The 17755-nt window shown below is 54.8% G+C and overlaps 1 protein-coding gene across 10 annotated transcripts in view; it reads right to left on the bottom strand.

The window, feature by feature from the left end:
• ATP2B3 (ATPase plasma membrane Ca2+ transporting 3) overlaps positions 1–17755 on the bottom strand; it is a 61870-nt gene that overhangs the window by 4914 nt on the left and 39201 nt on the right. For 4 of the 10 annotated variants that reach the window (XM_070785166.1, XM_070785164.1, XM_070785167.1 and 1 more), the window contains 5 exons: positions 16892–17105; positions 15960–16171; positions 14688–14795; positions 13147–13329; positions 8061–8147 (listed from right to left, as the gene is read on the bottom strand). In XM_070785166.1, coding sequence (XP_070641267.1) covers positions 8061–8147; positions 13147–13329; positions 14688–14795; positions 15960–16171; positions 16892–17105 — 804 coding nt within the window. Of the gene's footprint in view, positions 1–7789; positions 8148–12072; positions 12477–13146; positions 13330–14687; positions 14796–15959; positions 16172–16891; positions 17106–17755 lie in introns of those variants that run through there. The other 6 variants (XM_070785171.1, XM_070785174.1, XM_070785168.1 and 3 more) reach the window with 4 other exon arrangements.

Raw genomic sequence — 17755 nt, 5'->3', positions numbered from 1 at the left:
AAAATGAGCCACACTGCACCATCAAATTGGAATTTTCTAATTGCATATCTTAAATCCTGTGAGGATTTGCTTGGAATTTGGTGAAGACCCATCTTCTGGCTGCTAGATGGCCATCATTTGTTGTCAGCCCCTTCATTCCCCAGACTGGTTTCTGAGATGGGGCTGACACCAAAATTGAGTGTCATTTTGACCTTTTAAATGAAAAGGAACAGTTCACTTTTTGTAGCCATGGCAGATGTGGCCTCATTATTTGGGGCTTTTCTGGTGCCAGGACTGTGGGGGAACCATGGGCAGCTTCTTGGCTGCATGGTCATGCTGGAGGACTTGGTTTGGCTCTCAGCCACACCCTACAAGCCACAGAAGTGGGAGCCAGTGGCATCCTGCCACCCTCAACCCTGGTGGCCCTCGTGGTAAGTTTACTAGCAGTCATCTGGTGCCCTGGCCACCTCCTTTGCCCTCCCTTGGGCCTGGGTCATGTGATCAGGCCAGGCCTCTGCTCACTCTCACCCTCAGCTCTCCCAGACCACCCTTGCCATGGCCGTCCTCCAGGCTGTACTCAAAGACTCACTTGAATGCCTGTCAGTAGCCTTCTTTGCTGCCTGGTGCCAAAGCTTGGCACAGAGCAGCTGCTCAGTCACCAACATGAAATGCCAGGGCTGCCCGCTCAAACATGTGCCTCTGGCTCAAGTCAACCTGAGTGTGTTTACAGCTGACCGTGAGTCAGCTTCCCTCCAGCTTCTGTTTCCCTGTATCCCAATCTTGGGCTCTTAACAAATGGCTCAAGATGGGTCTTACGATGGGGTGTTTTCAGGCCACCTCCAACCAAAGGGCACAGCCAACCTCTGGGACGTGGGTTTGGTGGGAACTGGGAAGACAGAACCACCCTGGAGGCCTGGGCTCACACCCGGGGGCCTGAGGATGTCCCCATGGTGAAGTTGATGCCTCCCTGTGAAAGCCTGGTCACAGCCAAGTGGGTCCAGCACCCTGCCCTAGCTCCTCTCCTGGCCTGGGACTGTCCCAGAGGCCAGGGCAAGGCCCTCAGGTCACTTCTCCATCTCTAGAACCCCAAAGGGATGTCACTGCGCTCAAGGCTGCCAGTGTTGCCCACAGCTTACAGCCCAAGTCGATGCCATCAACACCCCCTGTACCACGACCACCTGCAGCCAGGACCCACCCTTCCTGGCACCTGCTGCCCCTGCAGCTCCTGTGGATGGCTAATAGGGCCTCTTGAACTGAAGGAGGTCCTGGAGGGACCCCCAGCTTTGCCTCTGCCGACCCTGCCCGTTGCCTTGTCTTCCCATCCAGGGGGCAGGGCTCTGGCTGAACCTTGGAGGCACCCAGCACTGCAACCCCAGAGCTGAACATCAGCATGTCTTGCGGCCCCTAGTTCTCAAACCTCTCCCCATTGAAGCCCTTCCCACCTCCATGACTGCAGCTGTGTTTCCCGGGGACCACAATCCCCAAGCCCAGAGATGCTGGGGGCCGGGCCCCTGGATCTTCCCTGGGTCCCTGGGGGTCTTCCCTGTCCCCATCCCTTTTGTCTGACACTGAGTCGGGCCCTGCCCTTGTGTCTAGCAGGTGAGGACTCCAAACATCCCAGCAGCTGCTGAGGCAGCTCTGGGTCCTACCATGGTGGCACTCACACCAGTCTGTGCAGTGTGGGACACCCCCCGCCCAAGTCCAGGTGACTGTAAGATAATTTAAAGGTGAAAGAAAGACATGAAAAGCACCAGCCAGCGAAGAGGACTCCTAGGTTAGGGCAGGTCTGGCTGGGGCTGGACGCCGTGCTGTAGTTTCTTGCCCCATCTCTCCTGAGACCCGTCACAACCCCCACCTCCTGGCATCTGAGAACTGCCATTTTTTCTCCTTCACTGCTTGGGCGTGCCGCCCGGCCATCTCCCTATCCCTCATCTAGGTTACTCTTTGCCCCTCTCTTGGTGCTTCGGTCCTTCCAGCTGTGGCTACGGAGGACCCCAGCTTCATTTGGCTCTGTTCTCTTCCGCCCCTTGCTCTCCACGCCAACCCCTGTTTCCAGGCTGGACACCGGGTCATCCAGGCCTTTTCTCCACCCACGTCCATGCATCTCCTGGGTGCTTCTAGCCATCTGTCTGGTAAGGAGACCCCATCTCTATGTCCATACTCAGGGCTCTGCCTGCTTCCTCAATTTTACCTCCCACTCCCATGTCTCCTCCCTTGTTGCCGCTCTTGACCTCCACTCTCTCTTGGCATGGAAGCCTGAGCCATGTTTTCAAACAAACACAAGTCAGACCGAGTCACACCCTCCAGTGCTCCAAACCCTTCAGTAGCCCTGTGTCCCTCAAAGGAAAAGTACTGCCAAGGCCTGCCTTGGGCCATTGTCTTCCTCTTCCTCCTTTACTTTCTGCAGCCCCCTGGCTCCTCCTCAAGTGGGACACTCTTGCCTCAGGGCCTTTGCGCTGGCTGTTCCCTGTGTCAGGAAGGCTCTTCCCCAGGGAGCCTCATGGCTCCCTTTCACCTCTTTCCATGTGTAGCTGCAATCCACCTATCTCCCTCAGCAGCCCGGTACCTCTTCTGCCTCCTTTTCTCCCCAGCACAGTTCACCTTCAAACACCTCACACATCCTATTTATTCTCTGTTTCCTGTCACTGGAACATAAGACCCCTGAGAGCAGGGGGCCCACATGGACTGGCACATGTCTCCCATCATAGCTCCCCCAACCAGCACTCTCTACCCGTGTTGCTCAGAACAGTTAGCCTGAGTGTCCCACAGGGCCATCACACCTGCCCCCTTCCCCCGCCTAGACTTTTCTTCCACCAGATCATCTCGTCAGCCTTGTGTCCTCATTTGGAACTCAGCTCACAGTCCACCCTCTAAGAGGCTGTCTCAGACAACCTTTATCCCAAACAGCGCCTGGCTGGCGGGGAAGGTGGCTCGGGGGGGCCCCGCCGTCCCTAACGTTTCTCTTGTTCTTCCTTTTGTTCTGAGGCTGGTGAGCATCTGCACTGAGTGCAAGCTTACTTCTTTATTGTCTGCCGCCCAGGGCCTACCTTCTTCTCACCCTGAGATCCTGACCCGCAGGACCACTGGGGCCACACGGAGGAGGGGTGCTTGTGTCAGACTGTGCCATGGGGGCATGCTACTGATGAATAGTTGGGGCCTGAGGAGGCAGGGTTGTGAAGGTCATGGCTGAAATTGGATGGACTGTGCTTTGGTTTTGAATTTTAATCGCTGGAGTTTGCAATGGAGGTGCTGGTGGAGGCGGGGAAGGGCCATGAAAGCAGACAGGATGGTGAAGGACTGAGGGAACACCTACCCTATTAAAAGAGAAGAAAAGGAGAGAAGAGAAAACTAAAAGCAATAACAACAGTCACAATAGAAACTGGGCCTGATGCCTTCTGTCCTGTGGGATGAACAGGCCCTGGGGGGTTGACATCCTCTCTACCCTCTGCTCCTGTCTCAGCATGAGGCTCACAGAACTCAGAATTCTTCCGGCCAACTCCTGCCCTGTCTTGCTCTACTCCCTGAAAGCCTGTGCATGATTGATGGACATGCCTGGCTCTGGACCAACTACTAATCCAGAACTTTCTGTAGGAGGAAGGAAGCTGGCAGCTTCCCTGGCATTGGGGCTTTGGACTTAGAGCAAATTCCGAGCACAGCAGCCGGGGAGAGCCATGAGGCCTCCATGAATTTCAGGTTCTCAATTCCCAAACCCTCCCCATAGGCATGAAGGTGAATCATGACTTGAAAGCAACACAAAGACATGTAAGGTAATGGAACCACAGTTGAGGGGACAGCAAGGGGAAGGTTCCCTTTCCTCAACCATGGAATTAGGAGATGTGAAAATGCAAACTCCAGAGTTGGCCCTTTCACTGAGGTACTGAATCCCAAACAAAAGACATGGATTTGCGGGTGTTGGCCAACCGAAAATGCTGGTGGCTGATGAGGTTGTAAAGATTACCCCCCATTCTGTGGGCATGTGTGTGTGCCCAGGACTGGGATAGTCCAGCCTCAGTGGCTGGCATCAGCACAACATTGCACTCAGTTGACCCAGGCATGGAGAGTCCTGGGCTTTTTGGGAGCTTGGCCTTGCCTCTCACCCCAGCCATCTCCAGCTTCAGGATCTCAACTAAGTCTCTTGAGCTGTCTCAGCCCTGGCTCCCAGCCCCTGCAGTTGGCCTGGAAGTGCCTACTGGGAAGGGCTCCAGAGCAGGGCTTCCAGGGTCGGCCTGAGGCTTTTGGCTGGTGTGTGCTTTTGGAATTGTCTGCAAGGTCCTTCCACATGGTAGGGCCCCTACCTGCATGAAGGCTTGGGCAGGGTTGATACTGTTCCTAGTGTGGAGACAGTGTGCACACTGTCAAAGAGACAACTGCAAATGCCAATACACTCTTCCCAGAAACCCACACGGGCAGAGTTGGCTCGAAACCAATGGATTTCCTGAGAAGGAAGCAAACTCCAGCAAATGAGACAGCTTTCACTTGCAAGACTCTTTCCTCCATCCTCCATGGGGCTGCCTTAACTACTGCTCTGTGAGTGTGTGAGGAGCACACTCCCTGCTCTCCAGAAGGGCATGTCCATGGAAGACCCAAGGCCCCACCTAGCTGGGCTTTGCCAAGTTGGATGGAATGTTTTCATGTTGCAAAAGCCAATCAAAACAAAACAACTGCCATGATATGTTTCTGGCACAGTTGATCAGAACAAAACCACCCTGAGGGAGTTCTTCTGGCCACATCTGACCAAAATCACAAGCTGCCCCTGCGGCAGTAAACATTGGAGTATAGACGGCTGGGCTGATGTGAACGGGCTTTGGATGTGTGGCTGGGGAGGGCCTGGGGTGTGTCTGTGTGTCCCCCCTCACACCTGGGGGCAACCACCTGGCACCCTGGGCTTGCTGCTTATAAGTAAACCTGAGTGAACAGACACTCCCTGTCTGGCTCCACCTTGGGCATCCTGACAGCCAGCATTATTGTGTGAGAGTGTAATCAGGGCAGGAATGGGGGTGACTGACACACTAACAGAGGATAGGATTTCACACCCCTTTCATTTCCAAAAGACTGAAGGTGGTTAGTAAAGGATGAATTTCCCTAAGCCACTCATATGGGAGGCCTCAAGGCCAAGCATGGCTGAGGTCCTGTGAAATGAGGTGGCAGGCCAAGAATGAAATGGCTGTGGTGGGGCAGCCACTGAGCCAGGCAGGAGAAATGGCTGAGTGAGCAAGGAGGAGGCAGCTAAGGCCATTGTGGAGCTGGGAGGTCATTGCCTGTTGACCAGGGATGTGGGGACCGAGTTAGGACTCCTGAATTCAGGAGCAGCAAAGACCCGCAAGCACATATGGGCATGGGAAGCCCAGCTCAGGGGGATGTCAGAGGTTGACTAGGAAGTGTGGGTGGCTGTGAATGTGGGCACGTTGAGCCCCAAGGATCACTGCATCTCTAGCCTCCCCCCAAACATCTTTTGGAAGGATTCTCCTCCCCTTCAGATTCTGAGGACATTCTCTGGCCACTTCTTCCATTGATGTTACATGCTGGGACCTGCGTTGGGTAATCTGTGTCAAGTTTCATTCTGGCCTTCAGAATCCTCGTCCACACCCTGGACTGGGCCTTCCACCTAGACAGCCCGAGGTTCTCCATAGAAGTGACACTGGGCTGAGACTGGCTGTGGTGCTCAGGACGAGGCGCGGCCTGGCCAAGTGGTGGGCAAGGAGGACAGGAGCCTTCCTGAAAGAGCCAGGTTTTCCCGAGGAAACCTTGTGCCCCGTGACCACTGGTAAGTTCTGAGAGAGAGACTGAAGGCCTGGGGCTGTCCTCTGCTCCACCAGGCCTTCCCCTGATTTGCATGATGTGGGTGCCAGGCTTGGTGATTTCTCAGGGTCTTTGAAGCTCAGACTGGGAACCAGTTTAGAGTTCCAAGCCAACCTGCCACGCGGTGATGGTGGGAGGAAGCAGTTTTGGTGGGCAGTATCTGGAATCTGGAATGTCCCCTGGTGTCACCTGGTCCTCCATCCAGCATCTTCCTCTGCAGAGGGGTCCTTTCCGAGGTGCTGTGCCTTTGAGGCCGCCCCTTGTGAATCAGAACATCAGAGCCCTCCGCAGGCCGAAGGCACTCATCTCCCAGTGGCACAAGGTGTGGAAGGGACAGCAAACCTTCTTCTGGCCAGGAGCTACTTGGGTCCCTGTAGAGTGGCTCCTACTCTACACTGCTGGGCTCCCGGCAGTGGGAAGGGGGCTGTGGCACATGGTCGCAGAAAGAAGGAAGGCACTAGGAGCCAAGGAAGACACAGGAGAGACACTGCCCCAAGGGAGGAAGCTGGAGGCACCCAGACAGACAGGCAGATGGACAGACAGACAGACAGAAAGCACAGAGAGAGATGGCAAAGGAACACGTGGAGGAAGTGGGGCAGGGGGAGGGCAGCAGCTGCCCAGTGGGCCCTGGCCAAGCCTCCTGTAAGTCTCTCTGGGTGGAGTGGTGGCAACTCCCCTGTGTGATGAGGCTGGAGCTTTCCAGCTCACCCATGATGGCCAACAGCCAGTACTTGTGGCTCAGGTGGGTGTCTCAGTGAGCATTCAAGGTAGCCGGATGTGTAGCCTGTGGGATGGAGAATGCATTTGTGTGTGTGTGTGCGTTCACATGTGTGACATTTCCAAAGGGGACAAGGTGAACCCCAGTGGGGACCAGTGCAACCCACATCCCTTCCTTAAAGGGCAGAGTGGCCTGAAACAATAGCTTAAGCAAGAGGAGGGACGCCCTCCACTCGGGACCTCTCACCAGTTCCTAAAAAAAAAAAAAAAAAGAAGAAGAAGAAGAAGAAGAAAACAAACAAACAAACAAACCAAAAAACCATAAAAAAACTACAAGACAAAGGAAAAAAAGGAAAAGAGAAGAAATCAAGGTAAAAGAAAATCCCAGAGTCTGGTGGGAAAAGCATAGTTAACGACTCCTGTCTGTGGGGAGTGGTGTGTTCTCAGAGTGAGAGCTGCCAGGTCCCACTGGAAGGAAAGGAAAGAGGCTCATATCTGAAGGTTCACTGTTTTGTTTTTGAAAACATCAAGTTTGTTATGAGAAGTAGGTGACCCTGGGTGGCGGGGGGTGCACATGGTTCCTTGCATTGTCATTCGGGGGACCATGGGGTAGTGGATTCAATGGTCCAATGGCTTTCCTTTTGTCTTTGTAAAGAAATGTGAGCAAATGTGGAAGTTTCTACCTCTTTAGGACCGCCCCTGGGTTCCTTTCTAAATGTGATGACATGGCGGGAAGTTTTCAGTGGAACGTATAGCAAGGAATCAATGTCTCCCAACTTCTCGAAGGAAGGAGGACAGAGAGTATGGACCAGATCAGGTTAAGACCTTCCAATCCTGAAGCCTGCTTGGAAAGAGCAAAGATGCATTGGGGACAAATGGAAATGTGGCCGAGGGTGGATTTGGGGCATGAGGAGGGCTCCTGGGGACACCTCTAATGCCTGGTGGCTCAGGTCTACTGCCTTGGGAAACCACCTCAAGGAGAGTTCTGGAAGCTGTTTCTTTAGTCCCCAGTTGGTGGGCTGAGTTCTTCCACTGCGAAAGATGCTGCAAAGGCTTCTCCTTCGAGTCCCGGAGATGGCCCTGAGCCCACACGCCAACCTTGTTCTGCCCCGCAGAACACTGACCAAGTGCCCACCAAGTCCCCAACGCCACTAGAATACGGCCCAAGTTCGTGAAGAACCATCAGCAAAGGCAGACCAGTTCAAGAAAAGAAAACCAATGACAGAAGGAGCACTAAACAAAAATAAAATAAAATAAACCAAACAGAGAAAAGAACGAAGGTCCAGCAGTGCCATGGATTCAGTACATTTCATAAGAGGCTATGGCTTTGGAGCGACACACCATCTGGTGGGAAGGACTGAACGGGGCAATAAAGAAAGAACGGAAAAGCCACGGTGCGCGGAGGATGCAAGACTGGAAAAAAAAGAGAAGGAAGAGTTGGAGGCTTTTTCCTCCCCAGAGATGCCATTTATGAGAGAAAAGGGGACTCAAGACTCACTCCCAGCGGCACTGGTGGGATTGGCAGCAGAGAGAATTACGTGAGTAGGGGTAGAAAGATTGGTTACGTCATGGAGCTGGCTGAGGACCGAGGACCGCCGGCGCACAGCACCCTGAAATGAACCGCTTCTCTTGAAGGTACTCACTACCTCCATCTGTGGGAGAGAAAATGAGATAAAGGTTGGCTTGCACTGTGGTCCTGGGGACCGCACGGGGGTGGGGCTAGGTGGGGACGGGGACCATGCTGGGCGCATATCGTGACAGCAAAGCCTCATGGGGGTCGCCGCGGTGCTTCCGATGGGACCGTGGCCAAGGCCCTCGGCCTCTGCGTCATCCATCAAGAGACGGTTTGCTGAGCGAATGATTTGGGCTCAGAAGACTTGGGGCGCTCGGGGATTAGTGATGGATCGGGTGCACCACAAATGATTTTAGGGAGAGCCATTTGCATTCACGATATGCTCATTGCAAGCCACTCGTCAATAAATACCTGTGTCTGGCAATACTTTGTTATCCTAGGTCAGTAGTGCTCAACTTTTTTGCTGCCCCAACACACCTGAGGGATGTGACATGCTCCCATTAGGAACAAGGTCGTGAATGGTGGGGACAGCTGCCCTTCCCCACCCGTTCTTGCTTACATGGCTCTAACCTGGCATCACTCTGCTCCTGTGGCTCGTCCAAGTGACTGAGGGGTATTCAGAGGGAAATCTCAATGGAAGAATGGATTTTACAAGAGGGGGAGGGGTTTTCTCAAAGCCCCCGCTTTGTCTTATCAGAATGCTTACCCACAGAGCCACAGGAAGGGCGGGAGGAAAATGGAGAGCTAGGTCTGGGGAGCAAAGATGGCTTTGGCTTTGGCCCTCACCCTTTAAGCTTCCAGGGAGCCTTTGGGAAAGAAGTGCCATGGGGGTGAACTTGCCAGAGACACAGTGTCTTCAGATTTCCCGACCCTGCCTTTGGCTGGCGGTGGGGTAGGGGGTGGGGGTGGGTGGGGGGGGCTGGGGGGTGGAGCAAAGCCAGGCATGGGTTTCCAGGTAACTGTGGGTGGGTGGGCACTATGAATGTCCTGCCATCAGAAATCTGTGTGTATAAATTCTGGGACGCCAGCCTGCTGTGACACACTTGGAGTGCTTCTTAGGGAATGACCTCTTGGGTGGGCTATGTGTGTCTGTGTGTGTGTGTGTGTGTGTGTTTACGGAATTTTTTGGAGTTAGAAGGTAGGTCCAATTTCTAGAAAGTGCCTATCTAGAACTATTTCTAGAGAGTTCACTGGATGATGTGAGCAGTATGCATTTTTGGAGCCCAGAGCACACTGGCTGCCTGCTCTGGGCCCGAGGTCATGGCCCCTGCTCCCAAGCTCCCAGGTGGCTACGTGGTAGCCACCAGGGTCCGTGGTGTGTCTGACACACGTCCAGCCTCTAGGAAGAAGGCAGCTTGAGTGCTCGGACTCCCTCCATCCCAACCACAATGAAGACGTCCATCATTTCAACCCTTGGATGCACTGTGAGACAGACTTATTGTTGTGTGCCCACTGCTGAGTGCCCATAGGGCTGGCACAGTGCTGAGCTCCTCAACACACTGAAGGAAGATGACCCATGCCATGATGTTGCCATCTCTTTCTATTTCTTCCCTAGGTTGAGATGTTTCTAAGGCTACAGAGATAAGTCTGTCTCAAGAGGGGACTCTTACTGTGGAAAAGGCAACAAAGGAAGGAAAAAATGCCTTTCCTGTCTCGGATTGGGCCTCTCCAGGTGGTGTCCCGATGGGATGATGGTATCAGTCAAAATACCACATCATTTCCCCTCGCCCCCACCCCATCCCAGAAGCCCCCACACTGGGCCAGGAACAAGGCACAGTCACTGCTGAAGCTTCTCTTTGCTTTATAATGGAATGCAAAATAGACCATGTCGTGAGTGCTTTGAAAAGCTCCAAGTCCTTAGATTTGAGGACTCATTCTGGAATGAGGGCTTCCCTGGTAGCTCAGCTGGTAAAGAATCCACCAGCAATGTAGGAGACCCCAGTTCAATTCCTGGGTCAGGAAGATGCCCTGGAGAAGGGGTAGGCTACCCACTCCAGTATTCTTGGGCTTCCCTGGTGGCTCAAATGGTAAAGAATCTGCCTGAGATATGGGAGACCTGGGTTTGATTCCTGGATCAGGAAGATCCCCTGGAGAAGGGAATGGCTACCCACTCCAGTATTCTTGCCTAGAGGATTCCATGGTCAGAGGAGCCTGGTGGGTTACAGTCCATAGGGTCGCAAAGAGTCAGACATGACTGAGTGACTAAGCACAGCGCTGCACATTCTCAAATGATGTCCTGCCTGGCTGGTGCGCTGTCATGATGGGTGGGCAGCAGGTTAGGAAAGGCCTCCATTTAGCAACATAAAAAGTTGTGGTGGCCTCTGAAATCTTGGGAGCAATTCTGTATTTTGCAAAAGTCATAAATCTAAGGCTGGTTCCCTAGACAATGGTTCTCTTGGCTTGGGGTGTATACAACCTAAGGGACTTTAATTTTCCTGGGCTTTATTTTCTCGGTTCAAGTAGGTATTTTGAGTAAAAAAGAACTTTTAAAAAGTGAGCTACAGTAACGTTGGTTCAGCATTCTCGAGAAGCATGGAGGATTCAATGTGACCAAGTCCAGGGGAGGGAGACTTGAGTGACCTTAGGTAGGTCCCTTCTCTCTGGGCCCCATTTCCTTGTGTGGAAAGCAGGGGTCAGAAGTGTCAGACTCTGTCTGAGGGGACACAGCTAGCTGGGGCACCAGGGACCTCCACCCAGACACCTCAGATGGGGGCAGGGCTGCTGTCTTCAGCTCACTGATGGGATTAAATAGGCTCTGCTGCACAACCTGCCTGGCATGACACCCCAGAGCCAGTCGGAGCCGGGACAGGGTGGGTAGAGGCTCACAGATGAGCAGCAGGAGGCCACAGAGGAGAGCTAGACAGCTGGCATCAGAGGCTCTTCCCATTCTACTGGGCACTCTCTGTTCTGGCTGGGCCGAAGACATCCTTCTCTGGCCATGCTGGTGCTTGGGATGCCAGGAGGCATGAGCCAGAGGCTGGGAGAAGCCCCTTGGGACCCCAGGGAGCTCCTTCACATGGTGCTCTTTGGTGCCCCCTCACCCAGCCCTATAGGATCCCAGGCTCTGGGTGACCCGGGATCCTGCAGCTTTGGAAAGTCCCCCGGGGCATCCTGCCCACCTCTGATGCCAAGTGTAGGCACAGCTGCCCTGAGTGTGTATGCCCTGGTGGCAGCAGGGAGTGGACTCTGAGAAGGCTTCATGGGATGAGGAGCTAAGGGGGCCTGGGACCCAGACAGCAGCCAGCATGGAGGCATAGTAGCATGGGGGAGCAGAGAGGGAAGTCTGGAAAGGCAGCAGGGGTTCTCGGGGCACAGGGCGCATGGGTTAGGAGAGAGCCTGAGAGCTTCTGGCCGGTGCTCGGGGAGGAGAGAGGGGCGCCTGGAGGCTAGGACCCCAAGGTCTGTGCGGGAGCAGCCAGTGAGCTGTGCACACCAGGAGGGCACTTTGGGATGAATCCATGGTGATGGGTGAGATGCTGCAGGCAGATGCCAGTGAGAGCCGTGGGCTGAGGTCCCCACCCAGGCCAAGGGGCCCACGGCGGGAAGTTGCCTAAACGGGGGCTGGGCAGTGTTCTTCCCTCCCGTGGGTCTCTAGGGGAAGAAGCAGTTGGAGCTGGCTCAGGGCAGTTGGGGCTGGGGGTCCGGTACAGAGCGTGGAGAAACGCACAGGAGAAGCAGGGAGTAGTAAGTGTCACAGACTGGCTAGGTTGACAAAGAGCTTCAGGGGTCCAGGGTGGACACAGGAAACCGAAATCCAGGCAGAGACACGGGTGATTAGGCCCGGAGGAGGCAGGTGGTGGCTGGTCTGTGGATGCAATGGCCATGCACCCAAGTGTTCAGGGACACAGGAAAAGGGCTGGGGGCAGCTCCAGGTTCTTGGCTTGTGCAGAAGTGATGCAGCCATCCATCAGCGGCTGGGGGGCTGTGAGGAGGTGGGCTCGGGGTGGTGGGGCCTGTGGTCTGGGCTGAGCAGAGCCCCAGCCCAGGGCTGCTGGGTATCTGGCCAGAAAGAGGAGGAGGTGGTTGCCATCTGGAGGCTGCGCAAGGAGGGCCAGGCTGTGGGGAATGGGCGCCTCCCCGCTCCACCCCGCCCCAGGGCCTGTGGGATTTCCAGCAGCTGGGGTCACAGCCAAGAGGCGGGGGCAGACCAAGATCTCAACAGTGGGTGGGAGTGACAGGCAAGGAAGAGGGAGAGGGGACAGGAAGTTGCCAGGAGAGCAGGGCGGACTGCACTTCCGGAAAGGCGCTGGGAGGCAGCAGGAGGAATGGAGGGATGGCCCAGCTCGGGAGCCAGGAGGACGTCTCGCAGACCTTGGTGAGGACTGATGTCAGGCCATGATGAAATCACCAGGGAGTGCCAGGGAAGGACCCGGAGACACAGCAAGTATGGAACATTCTGGCAAGAAGGCTGGCCGGGAAGAGGTGGGGGCAGGAAGTGAGGGTGGCTCTGTCAGGCGGGCTCTCATGAAGCCTTCGCAAGTGCCCCCAGCAGGGTGCTCATCACGACTGTCTGACTTTCTAGAGGACAGCCGCTGATGGCCTAGACCTTGACCAGCACTGACATTTGGAGATTGGGATGAACAGAATGGATCACCTTGGTGGCCAGAGTGTGCATCCCAATGAAGTCTTTCCCTAGAATTCACAATATAACCCAATAAATGGCGAGTTCATCAAAGGCTATTTGAAGTGGGTGTCTGCCTCGGCCTCAGAAGGTCCCTTTCCCGTTACCTGGGACCACCCCCAGGAAATAAAACAAGTCCCAGTAGCTATTCGAATAGCAGGTGACCTGTGCCTTCACCTCTCCAAGACACAGCTCTTGGTCACAGCAAACAGTCTTAGCTGCCACCTGCACCCACTCTGGGGAGGCCACCTGGGCTCTGAGGGGGTGTCAGGGAGAGGCCTTCTCACTGACATTCCGTCGCTGGGCACTCCAAGAAACTGCCCTTGTGCTCATGGCGACCAGACCCCAGGGCCGCCCTATTGGTCTCAGGCTCATCTCACCCGTTCTCTACCTCTGGCTTGCTGGCCCCTGTCTCGAGGCGTGAGAGCCGGACTGGCCAAGCCTCCCAGTGGCTTACCTGTGTCTGGATCCGGTTGAGGCCCCGGAACCAGAGGATCTGGCCTCTGCGGAGCTCCCTCTCGGCGTGGTCAATCTCTTCTTCTCCTTCAGCCAGCTCCTCGTCAGTCATCTCATCCTTCCCGGGCCCATGTCCTGCTTCCTTCAGGCACTTAAGCTGGCTGGTGGGGATGGTTGCGATGACCTGGATTGCCGGAGGTGAGGGACAGCAGGCAGAAGTGACTGTCAGAAGTGGGAGGGCCGCTGGGTCCGGAAAGGAACCCACACTGGCCCTCCCTCAGACCCAGGCCAAGGCCGCTCCCCCCGCCTGCTCTGCACCATTCTTGGCTACTTTCTCAAGGCTTCCTCCCAGTGAGGGGGCAGTGTGTGCCCAGAGGAGCAATGCATGTCACCTTTCCACACAGTATGTGACATAAGGGACTCACCTTACCAGACCAAGGTCTGGCTCTGGCCTGGCTCCTAGGAGGAGACCTTTAGGGCCCTGCCTGATGAGTGGGTCTTGGTTTGCCAGCGGCTGAGGGCCGGTGGTCTATGCCACTGGAAATCTTGAGGCCGGTGGTCTATGCCACTGGAAATCATGGAAATGCTGGAAATCACGGCAGTGTGATTTCTGGCAGGGGCCTGGACCTCATATACCAGCTTGACCTCTGGGGCCCAGAGATCAAGAAAATGAGGTGAGCCACATGGGTGCTCCAGGCCTCCAGGAGTGACTCCCCCTCAAGTCCCCAGACGGCACTGCTCAGGGGAACTTCCCTGGTGATGGTATCCTTGCATATTGTCACATGTGGCTCTTAGGAGAAATCGTGCTGCTGACAGTCCTGTGGTGGGGACCTAGAAGCCTATTCCCGCTCCCTCCTGGATCTGCCCTATGTAAGCTTGATCTTGAATGTCCAACCTCCAGACAGTAACATCTGACGTTGAAGCTGCTCGGTCTATGATACTTTGATGTGGTGGCCTGAGGTGGCCTGAGACACAGGATAAAGTACATACTGGACTCAGCCTCCTACACCAATGTTCTAGAACTCTGGAGAAATATCCTTAGGGTCCTCTTGTGTTCCCAGGGCCTGATCTGGCCCCTCCTGGCCTCTGCCCAGCCCCAGTACCCAAGCCCTTTCTTCCTAATGTAACCTTTGGCACTAGGAACTAGCTTTAGCTGCAGCCACAGAGCCAGAAGTGTGAGACTTGCCCGCTGTCAGCTCAGAGGATTTCCTCATTTCCCTTGAGATGTTCTCTTGTCCTCTTGAAGGTTCACAGAGGTATTGTGTAGCTTCAAATATGTGAGCATCTTCCAAGTTACCCAATTCTAAAGCACAATTTTCAACTCCTACTGTGGAAAAGGGAGTGGCAGGTGGTTTTACCAGGGTCTGTCACATCCCGGCCATGCTCGTTTGCATGCTCTCCACTGATACTGTCACTTGTGGCTTTGCACCTAGGTCATGGCCTGTCCCAGAGGCAAGACAGGAGCCCCTGGGCTGTCTGCACTTACTCAGACAATTGGGAAGGGAGCACAGGGCTGGAAAAGTGGCAGAGGCAGATGCTTACCTGTCCCCAGACCAGTTCCCCAACACCGACAAACAGGCACCAGAGCCACTGCTCCGTGGACAGTGGGGAACAGCTGAAGGGCTTTCCACCGAACTGGACGATGACAATCTGTGGGAGAGGGGTGGGCAAGAGGTGGGTCCAGCCAGCACCTCTAGCCCTCGGGTCACCCCTGCCTGTGGGCCCAGCTCAGGGAGTCAGAGGGCCTCCTGATTCACCCAGATAGACAGGCCATTCATGGGAGAATTCCTTTCTCCAGGCTCCTTCCCTTCATCTCCCCCTCAGCCAGTGCTTAAAAAAAAGCTTCCCAGACCAGCTGACCACAGGCTGTGGGTGTCGTGCCAGTTGGGCTCAGGGCCTTGCTTATTGCCAGGAGCCTGCTGACCCTGGTGCCCTGGACCATCCTCTTTCCAGCATGCAGGTGTGGCTTGGCTGTGCTAGCCAAGTCCCCAGCTTCTGTGGACATGGTGTCTGAATGTGCTAGGTGCTGGACACTCCAATGGGCCTCCTTCAGCCTCATCACTGCTCCATGGGAGGTGGCCTCTTCCCAAGGGCGAGCTTTCCAACTCCAGACCAACTGGTCCTGAGCTTGCACTCCAACTCCCTCTGTACCTGGACTCTCACCCTCCAGGCCAGTGTCCTCCTGCTTTAACTACCCAGGGCCAGGTCTTAGACCATGAGGTAGACAGCCATACACCCCAGAGCCCAGAAATTATTCATACCATCAGACCCTCAGCCTGCTCCCCCAACGTCATAGGTCCTGCCTCCGTTCCCCACTCTCCCTCTGCCTCCCGAGAAGCCTGGGTGCTTCCCCAGGTGTTCCCATGGTGTGGCAGGCCTTCCTCTGAAAACTGCAAGAAAAAAAAAACTGGCCTATTGGCCTCACTCTGCCTCACATTTTCTATCAGTATGCCCTGATTTTGAATGCTCAGCACCTCCTGGAGAGCTGAGTGACCAGCCTGGCACAGGGAGAATCACCACAGGAAACTTCTGGAGCTAGGGTGGCCTCTTGCCAAGGAATCGAGTGCTAGATATGGGAGTGGCAAACCTGTGAGAAAACCTGTGAGGTCAGCTCTGTGGAAGATCCACTGAAACCCTCTGGAACTAAACAGGTGAGCCTGGGGCCTGGCCAGGGCTTTTGAAGATGAAGATGCTCAGAGGGCTGGGCATTGGGGAATGTGGGCAGGAGGGGAAGAGAAGCCAAGGCTGGTGTGGAGAGTGGGGTGATGGTCCCCTCTCCCCCACCTTTTCCAACAGTGGAGCCGCCCATCCTACCTGGATAGCAAAGGTTCCTAGCACGATGGTGCAGAAGATGGGGTTGCTGAAGATGCCATGGAACACATTGCGCTCGCCATGGATCTTGCGGGCATTGATCTCGTTGAAGAGCTGCATCATGACGAAGGTGTTGAAGATGATGGTGTAGTGCTCAGAGGGTGGCGAGTGCAGGGGAGCGTTCCGTCCACTGTCAATGTCAAAGAAGAGCTCCCCTGCAAGCCCAGGGCCACATGAGGAGAGCTGGACCCAGGTGGGTGATACCTCCCACCGGGTGATACAGGGGAAGTCATGAGTCCCCTAGCACCCCTGGGCTAATCCACATTAGGTCACAGCAAAGGCCGGATCCTGACCACGGGGGCTGTCACCCAGGATAGGAGTGTCCCCAGGACATGAGTGAAGACAATGAAACCCATTTGCACATTGACTTGAGCTAGGGAAGGAATGGGAACTGAAGTCTCAGGGCAGGCCTGACCCTCCTCTGCCCTGCCTGTCCTGTCACAAGGACCAACCTTGGCTTAGTCATGAACAGCTTTTGCTCCCAAGATTGCACAGAAAGGTTCCATGAGAGTATCCCCAGAGGCTGTCTTTTGGTGCCCCCAAAAGACGTTTTGCGTGAGTATTACCCTCGGCCAGCACCATCACCACACTGAGCTTCAAGTCTGCTCCCAGGAATGTGTGCTGAAAGCCAAGCCACCAAGGGTCACCTGACCCCTGATGTCAGGCAGAGAGGCCACAAACAGAGGAAGTGACGATCCCACTCCATGTAAATAAAAGAATCGCATAAAAGTTGCTGATGCCAGACACAGAAGAAAACTCCCAGGACAGCAGTGAAGTGAAGACTGAGAGGTCCTCACTGGAAATCAGATTCCCAAGTACCTGTCCCTTCCACTGCTACACAGGGCCAGAACTTATGTGGCTCTGGATCAACCTACCGACAAAGAGCAGGGTGAAGATGATGGTGAGCTGGTAGACGGCATGGCCCAGGATGTTCTTCATCATGGTCCGTGAGATCAGGGGCTTGTCCCGGCCGTATGGCTTCCGCAGCAGCAGCGACTCAGTGGGTGGCTCTGTTGCCAGAGCCAGAGAGGCGAATGTGTCCATGATCAAATTCACCCACAACATCTGCACGGCTTTGAGAGGAGAGTCCTGTGGAGAGCAGCCAGTCACCCCAACATGGGCCTGGAACCCTCACTGGCCCCCCCACACCCTGGGAAGAAACTCAGGCAGGAGTCAATGTCACTGGCCCTGGGAAGAAACTCAGCTAGGGGTCAATGTCACTGGAATTTAATTCAAGTGAAATTGCAACAAATCCAGCCTTCCCGTAACATTCTGACATTTCTATCCCTATGTTTCCTTAAGGTGAGCAGAGAGTTTTCACTGGCTCTCAGATTGCTGCTCTTAAAATGTTGTTAGTCTCACTTCTCTCACCTGCTGGCATTGATGTAGAAGATGTGGTCCCAATTGTTAGCAGGAGGTTGCCACCCCCTTGTCAGTTGTCCCAGACCATAAAAGAGCATGATGGATGGGTGCTCTCCTGTGCTCCCATGCCCATGGGCCAGGAAGAGGTAGAAACTGCACTGGGCCTTCCTCCTCATCACTTCTGACTTCTTGGTTAAAAATGAGCCTCACAGAAGATAGACACCAAGGACATCCTGTAGGAGTCCATTCCTATGAAACTTCCAGAACCGACAGATCCATGGAAACAGAAAGCAAATGGGTGGGTGCCAGGGGTGGGGGGAGAGGAGAGTGGAGTGTGGCTGTTTAGTGGGCACAGGTAGAGGTAACGGTTGCATAAG

Source organism: Bos indicus, chromosome X, assembly GCF_029378745.1.
Source record: "Bos indicus isolate NIAB-ARS_2022 breed Sahiwal x Tharparkar chromosome X, NIAB-ARS_B.indTharparkar_mat_pri_1.0, whole genome shotgun sequence".
Taxonomy (NCBI): Eukaryota; Metazoa; Chordata; class Mammalia; order Artiodactyla; family Bovidae; genus Bos; species Bos indicus.
This window is presented reverse-complemented; position numbering and strand designations above follow the sequence as displayed.